This window comes from Rhinoraja longicauda, chromosome 15, assembly GCF_053455715.1.
Source record: "Rhinoraja longicauda isolate Sanriku21f chromosome 15, sRhiLon1.1, whole genome shotgun sequence".
Classification (NCBI taxonomy): domain Eukaryota; kingdom Metazoa; phylum Chordata; class Chondrichthyes; order Rajiformes; family Arhynchobatidae; genus Rhinoraja; species Rhinoraja longicauda.
This window is the reverse complement of record NC_135967.1, coordinates 9,406,220-9,432,755: the sequence shown is the minus strand read 5'-3', so window position 1 is coordinate 9,432,755 and position 26,536 is coordinate 9,406,220. Positions and strand designations below refer to the sequence as shown.

General features: G+C 41.4%; 2 protein-coding genes across 8 annotated transcripts in view; both read right to left on the bottom strand.

Annotated features, from left to right (window-relative positions):
- Positions 1 to 7,865, bottom strand: part of LOC144600518 (phosphatidylinositol-3-phosphate phosphatase MTMR1-like) — a 54,848-nt gene extending 46,983 nt beyond the window's left edge. For 6 of the 7 annotated variants that reach the window (XM_078412177.1, XM_078412179.1, XM_078412178.1 and 3 more), the window contains exon 1: positions 7,646 to 7,865. In XM_078412177.1, coding sequence (XP_078268303.1) covers positions 7,646 to 7,737 — 92 coding nt within the window. In that variant the 5' untranslated portion in view covers positions 7,738 to 7,865. Of the gene's footprint in view, positions 1 to 6,596; positions 6,682 to 7,645 lie in introns of those variants that run through there. The other variant, XM_078412183.1, reaches the window with a different exon arrangement.
- A 1,430-nt stretch (positions 7,866 to 9,295) lies between these two features.
- Positions 9,296 to 26,536, bottom strand: part of mtm1 (myotubularin 1) — an 85,867-nt gene continuing 68,626 nt past the window's right edge. The window contains exons 10-15 of the mRNA XM_078412176.1: positions 24,763 to 24,948; positions 23,575 to 23,781; positions 20,569 to 20,661; positions 18,530 to 18,643; positions 17,197 to 17,370; positions 9,296 to 13,677 (exon numbers count right to left, since the gene is read on the bottom strand). Of these exons, the coding sequence (XP_078268302.1) occupies positions 13,501 to 13,677; positions 17,197 to 17,370; positions 18,530 to 18,643; positions 20,569 to 20,661; positions 23,575 to 23,781; positions 24,763 to 24,948 (951 nt within the window). The 3' untranslated portion in view covers positions 9,296 to 13,500. The remainder of the gene's footprint in view (positions 13,678 to 17,196; positions 17,371 to 18,529; positions 18,644 to 20,568; positions 20,662 to 23,574; positions 23,782 to 24,762; positions 24,949 to 26,536) is intronic.

The following is a 26,536-nucleotide window of genomic DNA, read 5'->3' as shown; positions in this document are numbered from 1 at the left end:
TTTAGTGTTATCTGCAAACTTACTAATCATGCCTTGCACATTCTCATATAAATTACTGATACAAACCACACACAGTAAACTCTGCCCCTCTCATCTTAAAGCTATGCCCTCTAGTTTTTGACATTTCCACCCTTGGAAATAGGCTCTGACCCAATCCATGCCTCTCATAATATTACATACTTTTATTTTATCACGTTTCCCAACAAACTCCAGCGTTCCAGAGAAAACAACTTCTCCCTGTAGCTGATACCCTCTGGTTTAGTTTAGTTTATTCACACAAGTACCGAGGTCAGGTGAAAAGCTTGTTGTTGCTTGCTATCCAGTGAGCGGAAATACTATACATGATTCCAATCAAACCGTCCACAGTGTGCAGATACAGGATAACGGAACCACATTTAGTGAAGGAATGGTGCTGTTGGAGTAGATGTTTTAAAGAGTGGAGCAATTGTAATTAATGATTGCAGATCCACTTCTGGGACCAGCATGCTAGAGAGTCACCTGGCTTGGACGCCATCTTAGTTAATTTAGCCATCTAATCCAGGCATCATTCTGGTAAACCTCGTCTGCTCCCTTTCCAAAGCCTCCACATCCATCTTGTAATGGGGCGACCAGAACTGCAGGCAATACTCCAAATGGTCCAGTCTCGCTGCCCAAGAAAGGATGTTCTTGTGATGGAGGGTTTCACTGAAGACTCACCAGGTGGACGGCTGGGATGGAAGGTTTGAGGAATGATTAAGTCGATTGTGTCTATACTTACTGGAGATTAGAAGAATGAAAGGCAATCTCACTGGAAACATATATAATTCTTACAGGGGGTTTGACATGGTTGGTACAAAGAAGATGGTTCCCTTAGCTGAGGTATCTAGAATCTGCAGCCACAGTCACTAATCAAGGGGGTGAACAATTCTGGATGGAGATTAGATGGAACATCTACACCCAGAGAGAGGGTGGCTGTTTTTTGTCCACTTGCAAGAGAGAGAGAGATTTTCAGATATTAAAGAATCAGGCCAAATGGGATTATTGCAGGAAGATGGCTCTGAGGCAAAGAATTGGCTAAAAAAACACACAAAGTGCTGAAGTAACTTGGCGAGTTAGTGTCACTTTTTTGGAAACCAGCATCTGCAGTTCCTTATGTCTAAAGAATTGGCTGGTTTTATTGAATGGCAGCGCAGGCACGGGGGGCTGAATCCCCTACTCCTGTTGCTTATAGACAATAGGTGCAGGAGGAGGCCATTCGGCCCTTCGAGCCAGCACCGCCATTCAATGTGATCATGGCTGATCATTCTCAATCAGTACCCCGTTCCTGCCTTCTCCCCATACCCCCTGACTCCGCTATCCTTAAGAGCTCTATCCAGCTCTCCCTTGAATGCATTCAGAGAATTGGCCTCCACTGCCCTCTGAGGCAGAGAATTCCACAGATTCACAACTCTCTGACTGAGTTTTTCCTCATCTCAGTTCTAAATGGCCTACCCCTTATTCTCAAACTGTGGCCCCTAGTTCTGGACTCCCCCAACATTGGGAACATGTTTCCTGCCTCTAACGTGTCCAACCCCTTAATAATCTTATGTTAAAGCTCCTGAGAAAGTTCCAAGTTCAATTAGTGCAGTGAGAGTGAGGCCCACACTAATACTGCAGCAGGGCTTCCCTTGTACCTGAGAAAACCACTGGAGAGCAAAATAATCTACTTTGCCAGCTTCTGCCACAGGGACAATAGCAAGCACAGAGGCTTGTCTCTGCACAACTACAGCGTTGTGAATTTGGGCACAGGGAACGAGCTTCTGGAAGAGATTTTAAGACATTTAAGAAACATTTAGACAGGTACATGGACAGGACAGGTTCAGAGGGATATGGGCTAAACACAGGTAGCTGGGACTTGTCTAGATGGGACATGTCGGTCGGTGTGGGCTGAAGGGCCTGTTTCCATACTATGTCACTCATTCCAGAGGGATGATGTGCAGGGCTAACTACTCTCTTGTAAACTAGCTCAACCCCACCAGCATATAATATTGAAACAAGGAACAGCAGATGCTAGTTAATACACAAAAGGACACACACTGCATGAGTAATTCAGCAGGTCAGGCAGCATCTCTGGAGTACATGGCCAGGTGATGTTTCGGGTTGAGACCTTTCTTCAGACTTGACTCAAAACGTCACATCTCCGCGTTCTCCGGAGATGCTGCCTGACCTGCTGAGTTACTCATGCACTGTGTGTCCTTCAGCACATAACGTTGGGCTTCCAAGTGTGACATTCAGATAATGTACATGAATACCACAATACTAATGCTTAAAAAGTTATCAGCTGCTATCTTCCAATTAACTTGTTGAGGTTAAATGAGTTTAGAGACAATTAAGAACCAAGCTCTTATTGACACTAGATCAATGTCAATGTGAGACTGCCTGTTGCTTTCTGCACAACCCAAGCTATCATAGTTATACACATCTCTCTGACATTACTAACTGCCCAGGCATTTTGTGTCACTGCCTGAACCGCTGAGTTATTCCAGCATTTTATGTCTTTCTTTAATTGTCCAGACCACTTGATGTTGCCCTCTGGTTTGACCAGGAAGTCTCCAACATAGCAATGCATTTCTTCTAGTAAAACATAAATAAAAAGAAGCAAAAAACAGCAGCAAGGGACACAGATGGTAGAGGTGCTGCCTCACAGCACCAGAGACCCAGGTTTAATCCTGACCTCGGCTGCAGCCTGTGTGGAGATTGAACGTTCTCCCTGCGACCGCATGGGTTTCCACTGAGTGTTTCGGTTTCCCCCCACATCCCGAAAAGCGTGCACTTCGTGGGTTAATTGGTCTCTGTAAAATGGATCCTAACACAGTTTAAGAATAAGGGGTAGGCATTTAGGACAAAGGTGAGGAAAAACCTTTTCACCCAGAGAGTTGTGAATCTGTGGAATTCTCTGCCACAGAAGGCAGTGGATGTTTTCAAGGGAGAGTTAGATTTAGCTCTTAGGGTTAACGGAATCAAGGGATATGGGGAAAAAGCAGGAACGGGGTACTGATTTTGGATGATCAGCCATGATCATATTGAATGGTGGTGCCGGCTCGAAGGGCCGAATGGCCTACTCCTGCACCTATTTTCTATGTTTCTAACATGTGGGTGAGAAAGTGGGATAACATAGAACTAGTGTGAAGGGGTGATCAATGGGCTTGGTGGGATGAAGGGCCTGTTCACATGCTGTGTCTCTAAACTAAATCACAAAGTAGTTTGATATCCTGAAACAACTCACCAGGCAAGTACCTGTTCTCGCCTCCAGCTCCACCTCACCCCCTACTTCCAGTCTGAAGAAGGGTCCCGATCCAAAATGTCACCCATCCTTTTTCTCCAGCGAGGCCTGACCCGCTGAGTTACACCAGCACTTTGTGTCTATCTTAGGTCAGTACTGCCATGGCCCCACTCTCTATGGTCCACATGAATTTGGTGTGCCGAATGTCTATGTCCATGCTGCATCGCTAAACTCAAACTAAACTTCATGAGGTCAGTGACAGAAAAATGCAATGTTTTTAAAACATTTAAAACTTTGATTTAGAGTGGCTGGGTAGTCTGCTGTATAACTACTGTACAACTTTTCTTTCATTGTGTAAATGAGACTAGGTTAATGACTAAACATTAATAAACCTGGATTCCATTCCATTTGTATATCCATTGCATCCTGCTAGTAAATTCTTTTTTAACTTCAAGTGATAAGAGGTGAATATTTTCAGATCACAGATTTGATATTAGATCAAAATTCCAGACTGTATTTTACAGATGAGGGCTGAGAACTGATTTCAAGCAAATGACAATGCCATTCATCTGTCATTACAATTTTTTGCAATTTAAACGAGAAAATCTTTTCATGTTCTTTGGCAGAAATCGTAAGAGAATCGTTTACAAACTTTAGTATTTACATTTCATGGACAGAGGTACATAAACTAACAATGGGCCTTTAAGGCCAAGTTAAGACTCAATCTTTTTTGAGAGTTGATAGTTGAAAGCTGCAAGTGTTGCTGGGATGTGTGGGAAGGAACTGCAGATGCTGGTTTACACCAAAGATAGACACAAAAAGCTGCAGTAAGTCCAGGCAGCATCTCTGGAGAAAAGGAATAGGTGATGTTTTGGGTCGAGACCCTTCTTCAGACTGGGAGTTAGGGGAGAGGGTAACTGGAGGTATGAAAAGGTGGTGCTGGTAACTTGGGAACTCCTCGCACACTGCCTCAAAAGAATTGCACTTTATATTATACTACGATCATTGCACTCTTTTACTTATATGTGATTGTGCTTATGTACAGTATGATTTTGCTGGATTCCATGCAACACGAGGCATTTCACAGCATCTAAGTCCATGTGACAATAAAATAGCTATTGAACTATTTGGTAATGGCAAAATAAAAGTTTCATTAGGAGCCAATCTAGTCATTCAGCAGAGATTCAGGCCCTTCAGCCCACTATGTTTGTGTCGACTATCACATACCCATCCACATTAATCGCTGCCCAGTCCATCACGGGCTCTGACCTCCCCACCACCTGAGGGATTTATCGGAGTTGCTGCCTCAAAAAGGCAGCCAGCATCATCAGAGACCCACACCACCCTGCCCACACACTCATTTCACCCCTGCCATCGGGAAGAAGGTACAGGGGCCTGAAAACTGTAACGTCCAGATTCAGGAACAGCTTCTTCCCTACAGCCATCAGGCTGTTAAACACTACAATCTCAAATAAGCTCTGAACTTCAATAGACTATTATTATTATTACTATTGCACTACCATTGTTTGTTTTCTGAGTATGTGTGTATGTGCTTGTGTACATATATATATATATATATATATATAGTGTGATGTTTCGGGTCGAGACCCTTCTTCAGTTTGAAGAAGGGTTTCGACCTGAAACGTCACCCATTCCTTCTCTCCTGAGATGCTGCCTGACCTGCTGAGTTACTCCAGCATTTTGTGAAATAAATACCTTCGATTTGTACCAGCATCTGCAGTTATTTTCTTACACTATATATAGTGTGTATGTGTACATGTGAGTATGTATATATATATAATCGTTATATACACACTGAACCTTTTTTTTCTCCCGTTTATCATATTGTTTACAGTGTACTGTGTTTACATATTCTGTTGTACTGCAGCAAGTAAGATTTCATTGTTCTATCTGGGACACATGACAATAAAACACTCTTGACTCTTGACTAATAGCCAGGTCTGGGTGCACAGACAATTGCGTTGGCAATTCATGTTTTTGTCTAGATATTACAATATTGTGAGATTTTAGTATTCACCAGTCACAAGGGTAATGCCATTCTGGTTCCAAGAAACCCCTGGGTGGAAAAGTTCTTCCTCAGATCCTCTCTAAATCCCCGGCCGGCGGGGCTGTGGCGCAGCGGTAGTGTTGCTGCCTCACAGCGCCAGAGACCCAGGTTCGGTCCTGACTACTGTCAGGATGCTGTCAGCATGGAGTTTGTACGTTCTCCCTGTGACTGCGTTTCTCCGTGTAATCCGGTTTCCTCCCACAGTCCAAAGATGTGCAGGTTTGCAGGTTAATTGTCTTCTGTAAACTTCCCCCAGTGTACAGGATAGTGTCAGTGTGCAGGGTGATCGCTGGTCGGTGCAGACTCGGTGGGCCAAAGGGCCTGTTTCAGTGTTGAATCTCTGGAGTCTAAAGTACCTCTGGCTTCTCAGATTAGACACCTCTACATTGGAGAGCTTCCCTACTATCTACCCTATCTATGTGCCTCGTAGATTTTACACAGCTCGATCAGTCTCCTCTGCTCAAGTAAAACTCATTCTGTCTGTCCACTCTCCCCAACCAGAACACACCAATCCTTCCTTGGTCACAGAACAGCTGCTTTCACATTGTAACAAATAGTCTTTTCCACAACAATCAGAAAATGAATGATGCCAGATTGTCACTAATTTATCATAACTTCATGTCATAGGAGCAGATGTAGGCCATTCAGCCCACGAATGGTCTACACCGCCAATCGATCATGGCTGATCTATCTTTCCCTCTCAACCCCATTCACCTGCCTTCTCCCCACAACCCTTGACACCCGTACTAATCAATATCTGTCAATCTCTGCCTTAAAAATGCCCAATTACGGCCTCCTCAGCCGTCTGTGGCAATGAATTCCACAGATTCATCACTCTTTGACTAAAGAAATGTCACCTCATCTACTTTCTAAAGGTGCGCCCTTTTATTCTAACAAGATAATAAACTATCAAAAAAGTAAAGGATCTGTAAAATAAAAGGACCTGGATTTCCTCCTCCTGTCACTGAGTGTTTCAACACTCAGTCAAGTTCGGGTTTCTGGTTAATTGCAAAAACAATGTTTTGAAAGCTCTCACATAGAAATGCACACAGTCCACAATCTTATTCACAAAATGCTGGAGTAACTCAGCAGGTCAGGCAGCATCTCAGGAGAGAAGGAAAGGGTGACGTTTCGGGTCGAGACCCTTCTTCAGTCTGATGAAGGGTCTCGATCTGAAACATCACCCATTCCTTCTCTCCTGAGGTGCTGCCTGACCTGCTGAGTTACTCCAGCATTTTGAGAATGAATACCTTCGATTTGCACCAGCATCTGCAGTTATTTACTTACACAGCCCACAATCTTCCTGCTGGATCTCCAGATGTAGGGTGAGATGATGTGTACTGTGGTAATTGCAGCCTGCAGTGTGACCAAGGCAGCCAGACCAGAGACCAGACCTAGGCTAGGCTGGGTGTCCCACAACCCTGCACGTATCCTTCTGCAGCTCGCCCAGATGTGCACCCCCTGCTCTCGACACGATTGCAACTGAGCTGTGTGTGGCTGCAGCAACGGCCCCAACCATGCAAGGCCTGGGTTTCTCACTCTGCATCCGAAACATTTGCAGCTGTCTGGGTTCCTGAGCACTGTGTGTCTGTGCAGCCGGAGCTGGGTCATGCACCCTGTTGCAACTGTGTGCCCGGGCCCGGGGATTGTGCTCTGTGTGTGTGTGTGTGTGTGTGTCTGTGTGTGTGTGTGTGTGTGTGTGTGTGTGTCTGTGTGTGCCCGGGGATTGTGCTCTGTGTGTGTGTGTGTGTGTGTCTGTGTGTGTGTGTGTGCCCGGGGATTGTGCTCTGTGTGTGTGTGTGTCTGTGTGTGTGTGCCCGGGGATTGTGCTCTGTGTGTCTGTGTGTGTGTGCCCGGGGATTGTGCTCTGTGCTCTGTGTGTGTGTGTGTGTGTGCCCGGGGATTGTGCTCTGTGTGTGTGTGTGTGTGTGTGTGTGTGTGCCCGGGGATTGTGCTCTGTGTGTGTGTCTGTGTGTGTGTGTGTGTGTGTGTGCCCGGGGATTGTGCTCTGTGTGCTGTGTGTGTGTGTGTGTGTGTGTGTGTGTGCCCGGGGATTGTGCTCTGTGTGTGTGTGTGTGTGTGTGTGTGTGTGTGTGCCCGGGGATTGTGCTGTGTGTGTGTGTGTGTGTGTGTGTGTCCGGGCCCGGTGCTGGGTTGTCTCTGGCTGCACCAGAGGGACAAGCCGGGTTTGCAGCCCGGAGCAGAGCAGAGCAGAGCAGAGCAGAGCAGCCGGGGGGGGGGGGGGGGGGGGGGTGTACTGCAAGTGTAGCCGGGGCTGGCTGTGTGCGCACCGGCCCGGGGAGAGGGGAGAGGCTCGGCTCGGCTCCTACACTTACCCGTCCTGCGACTCCACGCTCGACTGCTCGGACCCGGGAGACAAGCGCGGCGGCTTCTTGGCCAAGCTGTCGGAACTGACCAGTCTGTCCATGGGAGCCGGGTCTGCTGCGGCTCTGGGCCGGGCCGGCTCTCCCTCCTCTCCTCCTCCTCTCCTCTCTTCTCCTCTCTTCTCCTCTCCTCTCCCCTTCTCTCCTCTCCTCTGCCCAGCCCTGCCGCTTCCTCTTCCTGCACCCTCCCTCCCTTCTACTACCTCCACACTCACACTTCACGTCATCTGCTTCCCTCCCCCTGTCACTTCCTGACACCCAGCCAGAGGGGGGGGGGAGAGAGAGAGAGAGAGAGAGAAATGTCACCACTACGCTGCAAATAACATCTGTAGTTGTTTCTCTGTGAGAATCAATAAAGGCAACAAATACAAATGAATTTCAACAAAAAGCAGACAAATGTGCATTTTTTTCTGGTGGTGCAAAGAAAATAATTAAATGAAGATTGTTGCATTCATATTTCTAAAACAAATTGCAATTCTTAACATTTCTGCCCCCAAAATGCTTGCCATTTTAGACCCCGACAGCCCCCCCCACCCCCCCCCCCCCGACCCATGGGGGATTCTTGAACACACTGACTAATCCCTTTCCTGGTGATGTCTCATCCACCTCTGCCTGCACCATACAGTTGGGCATAAGATCCAGTTTCTGCTCAAGTCTGTCTTAATTTGAGCAAATTAATCAATCACTTGGAATATACAATTTACAATCTGCAAAGTCCCTATTTCAATCACTAAATTTATTTTAAAGAAGGTTTTGCCTTTTAAAAAGGTATTGTTTAGACACAAGGAACTGCAGATGCTGGAAAGAGCAAAGTGCTGGAGCAACTCAGCTGATCAGACATCAGGCAGGTCTGAAGATGGGTCCCAACCTGAAACATCAGCCTCTTCCCTCCACAGATGCTGGCTGACCTGCTGATTTACTTCAGCTCTGTGTTTTACACAGGTAAAGTTTGTAAAAGACATTTAATATGTTGTCTGTATGGAGTTTGTAATAGACATTTAATATGCTGTCTGTATGGAGTTTGTACGTTCTCCCTGTAACCATGTTGGCTTTCTCCGGTTGCTCCGGTTTCCTCCCACACTCCAAAGATGTACAGGTTTATAGGTTAAATGGCTTCTGTAAATTGTCCCCATTGTGTAGGAGAGTCCAAGTGCACAGGTGATCGCTGGTCAACATAGATGCTGTGGCCTGTTTCCACACTGTATCTCTAAAGTCTCATCAATTCTTCATGTTTACACTCTGCAGATCCAAACATTACTCACAGGAAGTTAAGCCAAGTAAATTATACCATGGCAAAACAGCATGTTTCAGGATACTAAACTCTGAATCTCCGATTCCAAGGCGACAACTTTTTATGCATAACTAAAAGTGTGTACAAAAGGTCAAAGCTTGCAATCATGCCTTTGTTTGGGTATAATTTAAAAATTATGGGCATTGTAACCTCGGATATATGCTAACAGAATATTCCCAGAGCATTGTAAATATCTACTTTAGCCTTAAAATATGCAAAAAGTAGAACACCATGTGATGGAAATAATTAAGCATCTTTGTTTAATAGAGAAATACCAGAACATCTTAGATATCATTTATTTTTTATTTCTCATCAGCTAAACAGTAGCATATTTGACTGTACAAGGCAAACATAACATAGATCAATTCTGTATACTGTTTAATTATAAACATCAATTTGTAATGCAATGCATACAATGCACATAAAAAGATTAGTCCCCTATTTCTATTGTCGCAAAAATGTTATTTGTATACCATTATCTTTAATGTATTAATATTTATACTTCTATAACCAGCAATCTTGCCCCCTCTCAGTATATGTGCAATTTTCAGAAACTGCGTATGTAGAAACAAAAAGCAAAATGAGAGCCAAGGCAAATATCCTGAGAAAAAATAAATATACTGGAAAAAACCCCAAAGAAAATGCTACAAATCAATGAAGATGAAATGTGTCCACACATTTTTAGGAAATGTCAATGAAATGTTAATATTATGTTATGTTTTCAAGCATTTTTTTTTAAATCACCCTTTTCACTCATGTTCATGAATACAGGAATTTTACCACCTTGGGGGTCACTTCTGACCATTGTGTAGTGGCAAAGCATTATTGTCAAGTTAATCTAAACAGGGCATAAAATGAATTGAGACAAAATGAAAGCTACATTTAACCCACAAATATATTTTAAAAATTTTAACTGCATAATAATAAATATATGCAAGTGCTGTCAGTTACATTCATTAACAGTCATAAAATTATTTTAATGAACATTAAAAATGAATGTTGGTTGAAAGATTTGGAAATTATACATGGTGTACAAGAACAGTCAAAAGGTGATTAGCATTGGGTTATATCATACACACAAGGACTTCTTAATTCAAGTGTTGAATTTTCCACCCCTACATAAGATACTGCATCTCATCAATCCCAGAGTACTCTTTAGACATATTTTTTCTTCTATTTACTTGTGCTGCAGTCTTAAAAGTTCATTTCACATCAGACATGCTTCAAAGCAAGCTGTAGTTGAAGGCAACATTGAACAGAATTAATACAGTCAGTAGTCACAATGAGAAATGTGCATACCTGAAATTCTCAGTTCAAATTCACCCCTTGTGATCTTGCACTAGCTTGGATTCAGACCATCAATGGTACAGAGAACCATTTGAATACTAGATTGGTAAGAATTTGACAGCAAAGGTATTTGGCCACAAAGGATCATCTATGATTTTCAGTAAATTCTGAGAGCATCAGCCTAAACATAACAGTTTAATCTGCCACCTTATAAATTAATTATGAAGACTTCATAGCCCACAAAATAAAAGCCTTGGGCTACTGTTGATGACACAATATGTCTTGAGATTTAAGTTGCTCAGTTACAGATTAGCTAATAGTGAAATGATTCAAGCATATAATAATTTTCTTGTGAATATCAGAAAAAATGGAATGATCAACAGTGTACAATTTAAGATTTGAAGAGACAACACGGTTATATTTATTACTAATTACCTAAAGCCAATTGCAGCCTCTAAGTCTTGAATTCAACTTATTTTAACACTGAACCATTGATAAATAGAGGTAATACGCCCAAATAATCCAAAATATGCCATCCCTAGAAAGAAATGTGGAACAGAAAATTCAGGAAGTAGCTGCACATTGCAACAAGGCAGAAGACAATAGTGACCTAGATTGTCCTGCACCCTCAGTATCCACACTGGATTCTAAGCCTTGCGGTTTTAACTGCCACAGACATTTGATCTACGAGTTAAATCTGATGGACTGTCATGATTTGATGTAAAATTGTTGCTCAGTTCAGAGTTATTACACAGGATGTATTTATATTGAGGACAATGTATGATTAACTATTGTAGCCTTAAAGCAGCCAGATCCAACTGTGGTTCAATGGCAACAAAGCTGCCCTTGAAATAATGGAGTTTAAACAAAGTAAAAGTAGAACCTTCAGCAAATTCTAGGAAATCCAAGCTTTAAGGTCAAACAAGATTTCTCTAAATTGTTTTTTCCTGATGGCAGTGGAATAATGTGTAAATGGTAAAGATTAGGGAACAACTAAATTCAATGCAGACCTCTGGAGTTTGAACCCAATGCATCATGAATATGAATTGGGTGTTGTACCAATTTTGAAAGTGGAGCTCAATTTGAGACAAATTTGAATGAAAAAAAACATTTATATTGAATTTTGCTTGCTCAGAATGTTCCAGAACATCATACAATCAATTAATTACTCTTTGGAATACAATTATTGTTGGTGGGCAGGTAATGTCTTGGATTTAACAACGCGAAACCAAATGCACAAGATTGAAGATTAAATAATGTGGTTTCTTGGTGATAATTAATAATCAATATTGGCCTTACTATCCTTGAGATAAAACCATGAGATATTTTAAAGAAGCAAAGAACTGCAGATGCTGGTTTATACCAAAAATAGACACAAATGCCGGAGTAGCACAGCAAGTTGGGCAACATCTCTGGAGAAAAAGGATGGGTGATGTTTTGGGCCGGAACCCTTCTTCAGACTGAAATGCCTTAAGAATGGTCCCAACCCGAAACGTCACCTATCCACGTTCTCCAGAGATACTGCCTAACCCGCTGAGTTACTCCAGCACTTTATGTCGATGAGATATTTTACATACAGGTGAAGCCTACCACTCTGACCAATGCAGCTCTCCTGACAGCAACGTTAACTGTCTGCTTAAATGATGTTGAGGGGTCTGCAATGGAACTTAGATCCACACTAATTACTTGGTTGAGTGCTGCCAACTTAACTAAATTCATATATCTCTTTTGCATTCTATATATTTTAAAAATTAAGCTAAGGATGCAAAGAAAAATTATTTTAGAAAATTGGCCCTTGCACAATAAGCATGAAATCCTAAACTAATATTTATATTAAATCTGGCAGACATAAAAATAATTTGAAAAATATCGCAGAGTGCAATGTCACACTATGCTTTACTACCCATTACATCTGCAGCACCACAGCATTGAGAATTAAAGCCTCTAATCACTGTAGGCATCATTAATACCTTTCTCATCAGCCAATTTCTTGTCCACTATTTTAATGTGAAATTTTCAGGCTTAAACCCTGTGTTATTTTTAGATCCATTGGTGCAAGGGCAACAAACAATGAAAGCCAAGGTTAATCAGTTATTAAAATACAGCAGATTACAAAATTAGTCATTCCTTTTGCTGACCTATCATAATAAAATGTGATTTTTAAACCGGAATACAACTTTTAAGGGGCAAGGTATGTCAACGTTTCCAAGAGCAAATTATATTTTCATAAATTTAGCTCAAATTTTGTTTAAATTATGTGGGACATTTGCAGCGAACAACAAACAACCCCCAATTAACTAATACATTGGATATTTGTGAATAGCTCCATTGGCAATATCAGTGTTCCTGCCGTATTAATGATTTTTTTAAAATTACAGACAAATAGTTTTGTTCAGTGGGAGTTTATACTTAGAAAAATTTTGGGAAATTCAGACTGTAAAAAAAACCCAATTAAATAAACTTGCCATCTTTTATTCAAGATTCTATTCAAGAATTTTATTCAAATTCTTGTTTGATATTGAAATAAAGCAACAGTGAAATTAGGAGAATGTGACCACCTCCAGTCACAGAACAATCAACACTGTGGATGAAACTAAGCTTGGAAGATTGTGCGAGCTAGCAGTGCCAAATCGACTGCCCATGGATCAAGCAGATCGTAAAACAGGTTGACACCTTGCTCCTGCCCATTTTGTGCTAAGATCAACCTCATCCCCACGGTGTTTCAAAAGCTTTTCTAACCTTGTGCTTATTATGTTCAGTATTGGCCTTTGATTAACTAGATAACAACATTATGGTCAGAAGCAGTGTGTGATAAGTAATTTGCTGTGAAAACTATAAACGGTATCGAATTTGTTTAACCCATAGAAGCCTGATAGCAGTCTACCAGACCCCTGTGACTCATATGGATTTGAGATGAGTAATTCCAGTTTCCTTTATTCAGTGATAAAGAAAGTCAGCATAGCACCTGATGCAAACAGAAATAGCAGGACATTAACCCTATATAAATGGCAGCCTGCTACCATTTAAACTAAGGCACAAGCGTAATTTTAGAATATATTTATCAAAATAGTTTTAATTCACTTTTTGTATAAAGAGGCATTATAGTATTAACATGCAAATAAATCAACACCCCTATCCAGCATCCTTTTAACATGCTGCAGTATAACATATATAAATTCTTTACAGTTTCTAAAGTAATCAGAGCTACAAGAATTCAGATGTGCGCAGCTCAGAGAGTTGTCTGTGATCGTGGAGACACTGGCACAGGAGAGGATGGAGTGGATGAGTTAGAAACATGCGGAAGCATTCCTGTTGAAGAATCCAAAATCTGTAGTTCCTCAAGTTTCTTCAATAACTGCTCTCTCACAACCAACAATTCTTTGTATCGCTGTTGAACTGGGTCTTGCTGTTGAAAGAAAGACCATTAACCAAATGGTACATTTTAAAGCACAATGCTGGGGAAACATTGAGTCTCTAGAGAACATGGATAAGTTGCCTCGGAAAAGCAGTCAGCAGCTAACATATTCAAAGACTTGTCCCAACCTGGTCAATTCCTTCTTCTTCCTGCTCCAGTCCAGCAGAAGGTACAAAAGCTTGAAAGCGCACACCACCGGACTTAGCAACAGTTTCTTCCCCTCTGTTATCAGGCTTCCGATCGGTTTTCCATAAGGTACTGTCTAATTCACTTCTACCCTTTTGTGGACATTAAACTTTGTCTATAGAACTGGGTGCGCCACAATGCCAAGAACTATATTCTACACTCTGTATCTTCCCCTATGTTTATCTATATTACTTGAGTTTGACTTGATTGTCTTCAGGTATGGTATATCTGACCTGTTTTGACAGCATGCAAAACAAAGCTTTTCACTATACCTCGATACACACGACAATAAACTTAAACCCATGTGATGCCTTGAGTCAGGACACTTGTTTGTATAGTTTTCCAATCTACAGGGTATGCCAACTTTAACCATTTACTTTATTATCTACCATTCTGTTATAAACATAAAGAGGGAGTTAGTCCTCCACATAATTACTGGAGAGTTATGGAGTCATACAGGCCCTTCGGCCCAACCTGCCCACACCATCTACACTAGTCCCACCTGCCTGTTTGGCCCATATCCCTCTAAATCTGTCCTATCCATGTACCTATCCGAATGTCTCTTAAACGTTGAGATAGTACCTGCCTCAACTACCTCCTCCAGCAGCTTGTTCCATGCACCCACCATCATTTGTGTAAAAAAAGTCACCCCTCAGGTTCCTATTAAATCTTTACGCCCCCATCTTAAACCTATGTTCGCTGGTTCAAGATTATCCAACTCTGCACATTTACCCTATGTGTCCTACTCGTAATTTTGTCATGTTGTTATAGTACCTGTCTTGACTACCTCCTCTGGCAGCTTAAAAGGATGCAAAATGATGGAGCAAATCAGCAGGTCAGTGATATCTCTGGTGCACATTAAAACAGATTTATCTCTTTGGGATTCAATATTACAAACTCTTCCAATCAATCCCAACCCACAGTCATATACTATGGCAATTGATGGATCAGATGAATTATTGCAGAGCCAATTTCAATAATTACATGTGAACACCACAAAAACTAAACTGGACCAGTTCCATACGTATTAGTAAAAGAACAGGCGAAAGATTGGGTGTTCTGCAGTCAATGGTTTACCATGTATTTCCACTACCTACCTGTAAGGCAGAAGTGTGATGGATTACTCTCCACTTGCCCAGTTCATGCAGTTCCAATTAGCTGAATACGTTTCAGAACAAAGCAGCCCACTTGAAAGACATCCCATCTACTTCTTTAACATTCAATCCCCCCTCCCCCCCGTCACCCGAGTGTTATTGCTGCCAATATACCAACGACAAGGTGTATTGTAGCGCAGCGGTAGAGTTGCTGCTTTACAGCGAATGCAGCGCCGGAGATTCAGGTTCGATCCTGACTACGGGTGCTGCACTGTAAGGAGTTTGTACGTCCTCCCCGTGACCTGCGTGGGTTTTCTCCGAGATCTTCGGTTTCCTCCCACACTCCAAAGACGTACAGGTATGTAGGTTAATTGGCTGGGTAAATGTAAAAATTGTCCCTAGTGGGTGTAGGATAGTGTTAATGTACGGGGATCACTGGGCGGCACGGACTTGGTGGGCCGAGAAGGCCTGTTTCCGGCTGTATATATATATGATATGATATGATATGATAACTTTGCAAGACCTCTGTGACATCAGCTGCAAAATCTGTGGCTTTGCTTTCTGGCAGGGATAGGCTAGAAGTACACAGATAGCATCCAAAAGCTCCTCTTAAATCACAAATGAGAAATGCATCCCCATGTCTTCATTGTCATGCCAAAATCCTGATGTCCTTATTTTTAGTTTAGTTTATTATTGTCACATGTACCGAGGTACAGTGAAAAGTTTTTTTGTTGTGCGCTATACATCAGCAAAAATAGTTTACAAGATTATAATCAAACCGTCCACAGTGTGCGGACACAGGGTATAACGTTTAGTGCAAGATAAAGTCCAGTAAAGTCCGATTAAAGATTGTTCGAAGGTCTCCAATGAGGTAGATGGGAGGTGATGACTGCTCTCTGGTTGGTGAGAGGGCGGTTCAGTTGCCTGATTAACAGCTGGGAAGAAATTGTCCCTGAATCTGGAGGTATGTGTTTTCAAACTTCTATACCTCTTGCCTGATGGGAGAGAGGAGAAGAGGGAGTGACCAGGGTGAGACTGATCCTTGATATTTTCTATTCTGTTAGTTGGTTTATGGTGTAGAATGTAGAGCACAACTTGTCCCAGCAAGTTTCTTGAACGCTACGCATGGAAATTTAGTTCTACCATTTGCAGTGGGTTTACTTGAATCCAATGTGGCAATCTATGAGGTTATGCTATCTTAGTGTTAAATTGCAATCCTGAATGTGCAAGGAGAAAATACAAAACATTTAAGTGTTAGTATCCATGCGCCTATGTACACGGGTAAGTCTGCTCAGAGGGACAAACATTTTTTAAAGAGGCGAACAGCTCATTCAACAAACAGCGGTAGAGGGCAGACCTGGGGAAGGGATTAATTGGATGGGCCTTTCGAAGACCAGGCAATTTTTTTTTCAATGCCAGAACATTAAAGGGCTTTGAAAGATCAGTGAAAGAAAATATGATTACGATAAGAAAACAAATTTCAAACTGATGGAAATACGACAATCTGATAGATAACAATCGACTTCTAGTAAAATCGCACCATGCAAATCAATTATTTCTAGATCAGCGAGTCAAGAATGTATTTTAGATTAAGTTGAGATCAAAAGCAAAACATATGAATAACACAGAAAAGCCTAACAGAAGATGTAATCTTAGAAAAATGTAAAGGAAGCCATGATGGAATGGCATATTGATTGATTCATTGAAAGATACAGCGTAGAAACAGGCCCTTCAGCCCACCTAGTCCTCGTCAACCATCGATCACCCATTCTCACTATGTCATCCCACTTTCACAACCCCCCAAATGCATTAAGGACAATTTACAGAGAGGCCAATTAACTTACAAACCTGCGTGTCTTTCGGGATGTTGGAGGAAACCGGAGCACCTGGAGAAATCCCACGCGGTCACAGGGAGAACATGCAAACTCCACATAGACAGCACCCGAGGTCAGGATGGAACCCAGGCCTTTGGTGCGTGAGGCAGCAGCTTCACCAGCTGCACCACCGTGCCGCCTAGTATTTGCTAACAGCATTCTTTATCATGGAGTAAGCCGCAAAATCTCATGAAAATAATTCATTGTATTCATTTAGTTTGGTGTCTGACAAATCAAAGTGCTTTCCCAGAAAAGGATAAGTGTCTGTTGGCACTCACCTTTAAAACTTTACTTTTTCTTACAGAAATACAGTATTTACAAAAGACAGAATTGTATCTTTATGATCATCACCATACCTGCTGTCTGAACCAAGGATTCCAACGAATGTAGTAGTTGACCCAGAGATCCAGGTGCCGCATGCTGGCCACTGGGTACAGCACACGCTGGTCTTTTGTATAGAAGGGATTGAAGTACTTGTCCATTTCACTATTTGTAAAAGACCATAAGGAGACTGTCCTTTTCCGCAACTCCTTGAATCAATAAAGAAAATAAATGGCTTAAAAAGATAATGTCACACAAGTGGCACTTACGATCCATCTGATTATGAGGCATATTTTACCTCCAACCATTCATGTTTTCAGTGGAATGTACTTTGATATAGTTCTAAACTGAGATTATTTTAAAGATAGTTACATAGTTAGACTGTTATCCATAGCTATAATTCATTATCTAAGGATAGAAAGGATAAGTTGATTTTATTAGGTCTCAAAATATACAAAATCTGTAACTTATTGATAAGACAATAAATTCTGTGAGATACAGAAAAGAGAGACACCAAGTAGAGGGAAATTATAGGCACAGAAGTAAAATAATGACAAACAGCACTTCATTCAGAGAAAGAAAGACACAAAAGGCTGAATGAACAGAAGGCGCAGAAAGAGCAAAGGAAGCAAGCAAAGAGACAGTTTCAGGAAAAGAGACCCACAAAATTAGTATTTCCTTACATTTATAAAATGTCTTTAATGCAGTAAGATATCCCATGGCACATAACAACGACACAGCAAGTCAACAAACATGGAAAAAATAATGGCACCAGCGTTAAAATGGCCTTATCAGCACAAACATACATTATTTCAATAAGAGTAAGCTGCAATTCTCTCCTTTTTTCCAGGAATCTTGTATTCTGAGGTTTGGAATCGAAAATATGATGCAAAAGATAATAGAAAATATGTTGCGTATGAGATTCCAGTTCCGTTGGTTCCTCGTCTCTTCGTGTCCTCGATTGATTTTATAAATATGTGTAACTCTTGGTCTCACGCTCAGTAAAAGTCAGAAATAAGAGAATATAAATATGAATGGAAAGGTGCTGAGGAGAAACTAAACTTTGCTGAACAGGGAAATAGGCATGTTGAATTAAAAGCAAACAGCTGAAGAGAAAATAAAAGAGTAAAATAAAAGGCAACCAGAAGGAATAGAAAGTCTAAGTTATGAAATATGGAAGATTTTTATTATCCCCATATTTCTGCCCCTTCCCTTGATTCGTACCCTTGTTATCTCCATCCCCCAAACTAGTTTGTGACTGAGCACCGGGTTTAAATAATAAAGACAGTGTTTATAATGGGAGTAGTACCACAGAATGCACCATAGTGATCGCCAATCGACAAGTCAACAAACCATATTTGTACCAACCTCCTTTGAGCGCTGCTGTTCACAGGTGTACAAGAAGGTTCCAAACCGACAGCTGTACAGGTGATCCAGAATGGTAACCAAGAAAAGCTCGTTAAACTGAAAGGCAGTCGGAAACTAGAACCAATAGAAAGATATCCCTTTCAGCACATTTTATTAAACTCTCCAATGGTAAAACGTATTTAACTGATAAAACTGCTGCTTTACCTCAGAGTAGGAGTCAATATGTGGAGAAACCTTAATCAGGTTTACGTTCAAATGTTTATGTGCTGCCCAATGGCGCAGCGGTAGAGTTGCTGTCTTACAGTGCCAGAGACCACAGGGTTCGAACCTGACTACGGGTGCTGTCTGTGCAGAGTTTGTACGTTCTCCCCATGACTACATGGGTTTTCCCCGGATGCTGCAATTTCTTCCCACACTCCAAAGATGTACAGGTTTGTAGGTTAATTTGGTTCGGTGAAAATTGTAAATTGTCCCTAGTGTGCAGGATAGTGCTAGTGTACATGGATCGCTGGTCAGTGAGGACTCGGTGGGCTGAAGGGTCTGTGTCCACGCTATATCTATAATCTAAACTAGTCCAATTTATATTCCATATAATATGAAATAATAGCCATGGTTTGCATGCCAAGGTGAGCCATTCTGTTTAAGTTATTCTTTTATATTTTGACTTACAGGTTTAGACAGACCCACTCTTAGTTGTCAACCTCCCCCCACCACACTCACAAACATACTATTTTCCAGATCGTCACACAATATGCTGGAATAACTCAGCGGGTCAGGCAGCATCTCTGGAAGAAGGAATGGGTGACGTTTCGGGTCGAGACCCTTCTTCAGACTGATGTCAAGGGAATGGGCGGTGAAAAGATAAGGAAATGTATAGATAAGGAAGTGTAAGGTGTGAAAACAGGACAACGGGAATTGGGATCAAGGAAAATGTAGAATAGATCATTGTTAGTTGGGAGAAGGTAACAACAAAGCAAACAGAGAAAAAATATTGTCGGAGACAGTAAGACTGGTCGGAGAACTGGGAAGGAGGAGGGGATGGAGAGAGAGGGAAAGCACGGGTTACTTGAAGTTAGAAAAGTCAATGTTCATATCGCTGGGGTGTAAGCTGCCAAAGCAAAATATGAGGTGCTGTTCCTCCAATTTGCGCTGGGCCTCACTCTGACAATGGAGGAGGCCCAAGGCAGAACGGTCAGTGTGAGAATGGGATAGGGAGTTAAAGTGTTGAGCAACCGGTACTATTTTCCAGCCTTTGTGTGACTGACCTCTTCCTCCTATATTTAGGTCACTGCCACAACTATCACTCCACGTAGCCCCTGTCGTGGCTTCCCCAGAGGACAGGTTACCATCATACCTCTCTACGACCTCAGTTGGCCTTAGAGAAGAAAATTGATGATGTAAGTAAAAGTAAATGGTTGCTGGAATGTCAATGCTTTTCATAATTTCCGGGATGATAATTTTTGGACACAAACATAATCAAATATATTTGGCCAGTAAATGTACTGTCTTTAAAGCTGATTTTTTTTTTTTTTAAATGAGCACCTAAGTTCATAAATTCTAGGAGCAGAATTAGGCCATTCAACCCATCAAATCTACTCCGCCATTCAATCATGGCTAATCAATCTTTCCCTCTCAACCCCATTCACCTGCCTTCTCTCCATAACCCTTGACACCCTTACGAATCAAGAATCTATCAATCTCCGCCTTGGAAATATCCATTGACTTAGCCTCCACAGCCGTCGGTGGCAATGAATTCCACAGATTCACCACCCTGCGACTAAAGAAATTCCTCCATGTCTTTCTAAAGATACGCCCTTTTATTCTGAGGCTGTGGTCTCTGGTCCTCTCAACAGTCACTCTATCCAGGCCTTTCATTATTTGTGTTAATATATCGTAATATTAATTTGTAATACATCACCTTTTTGTAATATTTCCAAATCTTCAACGCAGAAGTTGTCAAAATTTCTCCGCATAAGCAGTGCTCACTTGCTGTCTGTCATATACTGAACAAATCATAAAGTGGAATTCAAAGCACTCACCTGTTTTGTCATTTGCCAAACACAGTCGATGAACTGCAGGAATATAGGAGATCGATCTGCATCTGCGTGATTCTTATCACCATGTCCAATTCTCTAAAATAAATAACTTAGTCAATAAGTTTTCCTGATCCAACTATTGCATCACATTTGCAACTTTAAAATAAAACTATAATTGCTGACTGGTAGAAGTGTGATTCAAATTGACTAAAAGAACAAACTGCTGGAGGAACTCAGCAGGTCAGGCAGAATCTGTGGAAGGAAATGGGCAGATGACTTTTTAGACTGAAGAAGGGTCCCGACATCTGTCGTCATCTGTCCATTTCCTTCCACAGATGTTGCCTGACCTGCTAACTTCCTCCTTTGTTTTTTTACACAAGATTTCAGCAGTTGCAGTTTCTTGCATCTGCTTATTCAAATTGTGTTTGAGTGCAGCAAGCAGTAGAGAACGCCATCGACAGACCACAGATGTACGGCCATGGACCCGCAAAGAGTCGGCTAAAGTCCAGGAAAAGCTTCCTCAACGAAGTTGAACCAAATGCTGAAGCTACTAGAGTTGCATTATGGGAAGAGAGACGAGCCAATCTCCCATCAACGACATCCACGTCCATAAATGCCAAAGAAGAACTTCCCCCTGGGGCCGAATCAAGCTGGGCTGAATGGAAATGCCTCAACAGACTGAGAGCTGGTACTGGTAATTTTAAAGCCACTCTCAAGAAGTGGGGTTATATAGAGACTGAAGATGTCATCTGCATATGTGGCACTGAACCACAAACCATGGAGCACCTATTGACACGTCCTCTATTGGAGCACGAATGCAAAGCCGAGGACCTCACAGAGAACAATGATATTGCTAAGAGTTGTGTTCAGTTTTGGCTGAAACACAATATCCAGCGTGTATAGACAGGATAAGAAGTGTGTTTGTAATTTTTAATAAAAAGTTACAGAATTCATAAATCTCTGAGCAGTACATAAGGGCCTATGACTGAAGACTTTTCAGATGGTGACAGAGTTAGGGATTTTATTTTGAGGATTTTCACAATGACTACTTTCCTAAATGTTTTTAAAAAGGTGGCGTTTTATAGCTGTTCAGGTGCATATTACCATCAAATGGGATTGTCTGCACATTCCTGAAATCTCTTGCCCACCGATTCTGCCCAGGTTTGTACATCAGAATTATTAAGAAGTTACCTTAATAACTGAAACTACAGCACTCCTGCACTGATTATCACAAATCTGTCACCTGCAATGACACAGGCTGGATCTTAAATTTAACAGGAAGGGCAAAACACATAGAGATACAAAATCTTACTCTCTCACCATTAGCTTTGAACATTTGTATCTAAAAAAAACAGATCCAACTCCAATTATACGTGGAAGTATGTTTCAACACGAGGGAAATATCTGACAATTTGTACTGTTTGCCTTTAGACATATAAACATGAGACGCTTCAGAATTATCTTCTCACAGATAGTATTTATACAATTAGAACACACACACACACACACACAAACTTACAGCTTTCCTCTCCCTCCTACAATCAGTCCGAATTAGGGTCCCAACTCAAAAAGTCGCCTGTCCATGCCCTTCAGAGATGCTGCCTGACCAGCTGAGTTACTCCAGAACTTTTTTTTTCTTTGTTTATTAACTTTGGCATATGCATGCTGCTGGCAAGGCAAACATTCATTCCCCATCCATAATTGCCCACAAGAAATTGGAGATTAGGGTTGTTGTCATGCACTTAGTGGGTTTGAGGATTTAAATCAATTCTTGTGTCAAGATCAATTTCTACTCAAAACAAGCTCTCCCTATGCAAGATTATTATTGGATTTTATGAAGTTGTGTGTGTATCAAGACCATTTTCCCAAATGTCAATTTTTGTTCGTTCAAGAGATGACATTCTTTTGCTGCCATTTGCAAGTGCATGCAAGCTCAAATAGCATGGGGAGGGGGTGAATGGAATCAGGATAAGACAGCAAAGCTAGACTCTGCCTGCATTTAAAACATATACAGGAGATTAATGGAGAAAACGTGGAAATCTGACGCATTTACACTGTTGACTTTAGAGATACAGAGCAGAAACAGGCCTTTTGGCACACCAAGTCTGCACCAAGCACCGATCAGCCCAAACACCAGCACTATCCTCTACACTAGGGACAATTTACGATGTCACCAATGCCAATTAAACTACAAACCTGTATGCCTTTGGAGTGTGGGAGGAAACCGCAGCACCCAGAGAAATTCTACGCGGTCACAGGGAGAACGTATAAACTCTATACAGACAGCACTCGTATTCAGGATCAAACCTGGGTACCTGGTGCTGTATGGCAGCAGCTCTACCACTGCCCCGACACAAACCTACATTTTAGGTACATAAGCTCAGAGAGCGCGTTTTGAATCAGGCACAGAAAGTCATTCGTACTAAATGCACAATAGCCACAGAGCAACAGTGCAGTTCTTAACTTTAGCCAGTGGCCACTCTATGTTAACGGGTTGAAGGGCAATAGATTCCATACAAATCTATTTCTGCAGCAGGCCACTGCCTTCCAGCGAATGAAAGGAAAAATAACTAACCACATCATAAAGAACCTTTGAATTTAGTCTACACACAAGGAACTGTAGATGCTGGTTTTAAAAAAGTGCTGGAGTAACTGAGCATATCAGGCAGCATCTCCGGAGAACATGGACAGGTGACATTTTTGGTCAGGGCCTTTCTTCAGACTGATTGTGGTGGGTGAGAGAAAGATGGAAGAGGGGAGAGGCAGGACAAAGCATGGGGAGTGATAGGTGGATACAGGTGAGGGGTGTTTTTGATAGGCAGACGGTTGGATAAAGGCCAGAAGTGAAAGGACAAAAGTTGTGAGATAAGGATAAAAGAGGTGCAGCAAATTGTGAAACCAGATAAAAGGCACAGAGGTGGAAGGGGAGAAATGGGTGCAAGTCCTCATGCCACCCAGACTACGAATACTGTCACTCTTACATTATGAAAAGTGGTTTCAAATTCTTACCGTTGCAAATTTGTGCCCAAAACTTAACCATTCCTTTTCAATAAGTACTTCAAACCCTTTGGTTGTTCGGTAAAAGCTGTCGAGCATTAGTAAAGCTAGAGATGTCAGTTGGGCAGTACGATCCCAGCCATCACTGCAGTGTATCAAGGCTGAATTCTTTCCAGACGCAAGTTTATCTGCAACTTGGATTGCTCCTGCCAGAACAAACTGGATATAAAGATAGAAGTTGTAAAGCTGTCTCTCTTGAAAAAAAATGTTTACTCATTTTACAATGTAAATTTACGGATGTTCATTGTTTCCAAGAAATTCACAATTAAAAGTTTATACAGAAATAAACTACAAGCAAAATTAAAGAAAAAAATATTTCTGTGACACTTTAATCGAGGCACTTAAATTAAAAAAAGTTTAAATCGTGACCTTTCTATATATAGAAAATCAAGATGCTCAACCAAGAGCAGATAACCAAAATTGTAAATCAAGACACTGCAGATGCTGGGAATATGAAAGAAAAGCTAAAAATGCTGAAATCAATCAACAGGTCAGGCAGCATCTGTGGAAACAGGTGCAAGCCCCTTCACCAAGTTTGCAAAATTTAGGAAACAAGTTAATAAATGCTCAACCTACTTCTTGCTTCCTAATTTTCTTTAAAACAAAATTAATGAAAGTAGCTCCCTCCCCTTTCTCTGCCCAAGAACCCTTCCCTCTCTTCATCTTCTTCACCTCCTCCTCCCCCTCCACAACCCCCCAACTGGTTTCTCCCCTCCCCCTTTCCCTCCGCTTGTGCCGTTTACAATGGATACACAATTTGCAACCTCTCTATCCACAAGGTTAGAAATTCACAATCTATCTTTTCAGGCTCACACCTGACTCTTCATCTCTGGCATTTGTCCAACAATCCACCTATCAATAAAAACCATTGCCTGTGTTCACCCATTACCTGCCCCACCTCTCTCTCTCAGCTTTCGTTTCTGCCCCTCTCCCCACACACAGTCTGAAGAAAGGTTCTGACTCGAAACATCACCTATCCATGTTCTCGGGGGATTCTGCCTGACCTGCTGAGTTACTCCAGCATTTTGTGTCGATCATTGGTATAAACCAGCATCTACAGCTCCTTGCTATAATAAATGTTGTGTTTTGCTACTCGACACCAATTATGTCACACACCTACAGCAGTCAGAACAATCTCACCTTGATGTGTTCCAACCAGTGTGTAGACTCCAGACTTGATAGCCAGTGGGATTCCTCCACACTGGGATACACAATATCCTTCAACTTCCTTAGAGATTCCCTCATCACATGGATGTTATGAATGTCAAGGAAAATGAGTTCTGCTCTCTGATAGGCATCATCACCTTCATAACCTCCCCCTGTGGCCTGTAAAACAAAATGGTCTCTCTCAATTATTACTGAAATTATTGAGATTTTGCGGAACCAAATCGGAAAAATGTGCATGATATAGTATTGGGGCACGTGGGAGAAGAATTTATAACAAGATATATAACAACTGAGAACCACCTCAACCAGGGAATATTAAATTTGAAAAATTCGCAATCTGTCCAAAATAACCACCATTTATAATGTTCTTCAAGATAGTTACATGTAATAGACCTATCAATAATATAGTTTTTTTTAATAGAAAGAATGTCTGCCAAATTATGATTAGCAGTTACATATACAGTGTGGCCTTTGGCATTTACAGCAGTTTGGGTACCAGATGTTCACCCTTACAGAACTCAGGAATTACTGATAAGAAACTTGAGATGTGGAATAAAAAATTGCTCTCAAGGGATTTATGCACAAAAAACTAAATAGACACAATGTGAAAGAAACCACAAAGCTTGACATCTTTTGCCAAGGGTTCGCATTACAGAAAATTGTGACACCAATTCGCTTCGGTTCTAAAAACAGAACCGCTTCGTAATGCTGGGATGTACTGTAGTTATATTACAACGTTCAAAATTAAGGAACTATTAATAAGTAGCTTCAATATCTACAATTTAAAAAGTATGCAAAACTAAAATATATCCCGACCAATTCTATCAAGAATTAAAATGAAATTTACTTTAGTTTATAATTTATTGCCACGTGTACCGAGGTACAGTGAAAAGCTTTTTTGTTGCATGCTAACCAGTCAGCGGAAAGACTAGACATGATTACAATCAACCCATCCACAGTGTACAGATACATGATAAAGGGAATAATGTTTAGTGCAAGATAAGGTCCAGTAAAGTCCGATTAAAGATAGTCCAAGAGTCTTCAATGAGGTAGATAGTAGCTCAGGACCACACTCTAGCTGATTTAATAGTTTATTAATTTTTTTGTACCTTTCAGCAATTTTTAAACATGATGTTTTTATTTCGATACTTTTCATTCCTTTTAATTTTTCGTTTTTTTTAGCTTCGGACTTGGTCAACTGTAAACCATTGCAATGTTTCTAATCAATACTAGTCTCACTGGTGATGCATCGGAGTGGAAAGTGTCAGCAGGTGTTGCCTACCATTTGGAGAATTCAATCCTCAAACAAGAATCATCTTGATCTTACCAAGGAGTCTGGTGGTCAGGGAGATGCTTTTGTAATTTCAGGAATTGATTAAGAGACTGATAGAGAAATGGAATGTAATTTCAGAAACCAGCACACCTAGTCACTACAATATTGTACGTTCAGAGATACCAACTGCGGACTGCATTCCTGAATTGTTAAAGCATTGGAGGTAGCTCTTCAACTCAAGTCAATACCCACTCGTAATAAAACAACCCTCTTAGTCCCATTACATTGCTCTTTCCTCAAAAGCCTAACCACTTGCTTTTTAAAGGCACTGATTGATTCTGGTTTCTCAATCTGCTTGCAGGCTTTGAATTTCACATCATAACAACTGAGTAAGAAATCTTTTTCCACACAGTCACCTTGCCCATTTTGCCCAATATTTTACCTCTGTGTCTGTAGTCCTTGAACAATTCACAA